This window comes from Rhea americana, unplaced genomic scaffold, assembly GCF_003343005.1.
Source record: "Rhea americana isolate MKP2758 unplaced genomic scaffold, rheAme1 scaffold_138, whole genome shotgun sequence".
Lineage (NCBI taxonomy): Eukaryota > Metazoa > Chordata > Aves > Rheiformes > Rheidae > Rhea > Rhea americana.
Genome location: NW_028185461.1, coordinates 660,996 through 662,692, shown reverse-complemented (window position 1 = coordinate 662,692; position 1,697 = coordinate 660,996). Strand labels below are relative to the sequence as shown.

At 69.9% G+C, this 1,697-nt stretch overlaps 1 protein-coding gene across 1 annotated transcript in view; it reads right to left on the bottom strand.

Annotated features, from left to right (window-relative positions):
- The window catches only part of USP43 (ubiquitin specific peptidase 43), a 15,021-nt gene that overhangs the window by 4,413 nt on the left and 8,911 nt on the right, over positions 1-1,697 (bottom strand). The window contains exons 4-6 of the mRNA XM_085298346.1: positions 1,264-1,396; positions 904-1,039; positions 636-825 (exon numbers count right to left, since the gene is read on the bottom strand). Of these exons, the coding sequence (XP_085154472.1) occupies positions 636-825; positions 904-1,039; positions 1,264-1,396 (459 nt within the window). The remainder of the gene's footprint in view (positions 1-635; positions 826-903; positions 1,040-1,263; positions 1,397-1,697) is intronic.

Below are 1,697 nucleotides of genomic sequence, written 5' to 3'. Positions count from 1 at the left end.
CCAGCGCCCCCTGCCCCCACCTCCGGCCGCCCCCGGTGGAGCGCAGCTGCCCCGGCCAGCCGGACCAGGGAGAGTCATGGCCTCATGCCGGTCACGGGAAAGCACAGCTGGCTCCAGCCAATCACAGCACAGACACTGTGAGCCTCCCACCAATCACAGGGCAGCGCACCCACCTCCCACCAATCACAGCGGAGACACTACCAGCCTTCTACCAATCACAGGGCCGCACACTTGCTTCTGACCAATTGCAAAGCAGTTATTCATCTCCACCAATCACAGTGCAGCACACCTGCCCCCAGCCAATCACAGTCAAGCAAGTGTTCATCTCCCACCAATCACAGTGCCATGCACCTGCCCACGGCCAATAGCAGCCAAGCGAGCATTCATCTCCCACCAATCACTGTGCAGCACACCTGCCCCCAGCCAATCACAGTCAAGCAAGTGTTCATCTCCCWCCAATCACAGTGCCGCGCACCTGCCCATCAGCCAATCACAGCCGAGCGAGTGTTCGTCTCCCACCGATCACAGTGCAGCACACCTGCCCCCAGCCAATCRCAGCCAAGCGTTCATCTCCCACCAATCACAGTGTCGCGCACCTGCCCCCAGCAAATCGCAGCCAASCGTTCACCTCCCACCAATCACAGCGCCGCGCACCTCGCGGCCGGGCGCCGGGGCGGTACCTGCGCGGCGGAAGGGGCTGCCGCGGCCGCCGGGCGGCGGGGGCTCGAAGGCGTAGAGGCTGCCGGCCTCGCCGACGGCGCCCACGTCCTCCTCGTCGCGGAGGGAGCGCCGGAAGCCCGCGGCGGACACCTCCGCCAGGATCACCTGCGGGCGCCGCGCGGCGCCGTCAGCGCCCGCCGCTCGGCCCGCCCCGGCCTTCCCCCGCCGCTCCGGCGCTCCCACCTGCTCCGGGGGGATCTTGCCTTCCTGCGCCACCATCTCCCGCAGCTCGGCCACCGTGCCGAAGAGGGGCATGGCCAGGCCCACCCGCAGGAACCGCTGGCTCTTGCGCTGGAAGACCAAGGTGACGTTCAAAGGCCTGCAGAAGACACGGGGCGGGCAGGACGCGTGAGCCAGGCGGCGGCGGTGGCGGCGGCACCAGCGCCCGGCCGGCTCCCCGGCTCCACCGGACCAGCCCCGGCGGCTAACGCCTTCTCCCCCGACGTCCTTCTCCGGGCCGACGGCTGCGGAGGAGGAGGCGCGGAGCGAGCTCGGAGCGGCGGCTCTCCGGCGCCGCGGCGGCTCTCCGGCGCCGCGGCTCACCTCGTCTGGCGCAGGGGGATCGGCAGCGAGACGCACAGGAACGGGTCGAAGGTGTTGCTCTGCCTGCGGCAGTGCGGGCACGTCAGCGAGGACCTGCGAGACGAGAGCTGAGCCGCCTGCACGCCCCGACAGGCTGTTCACTCTGAAACCCATCGACGTCGCCTGCCGCCAGCATTTCTCTGCAGCTCGGCGCCGCTGGGCGCCCTCGGCACCACCAGCCCGAGGGCCAGTTTCGCGGCCAACTAAGGCAGAAGGCCCTGGGCGTCCAGGACRGCCGCCGCGGAGCAGGAGCACCTCTCCCCTTTGCTTCCCCGGGGCGGAGGAGGCTCCGGCGGCGCCTGCGCCGTGACGCCGTTTCCAGGCTATTTGGAGGAGCCAGTCCCCGGATCCGGCCATGCATGGGGCAGCTCGGCCTACCTCCCCCTCCCGGGGCC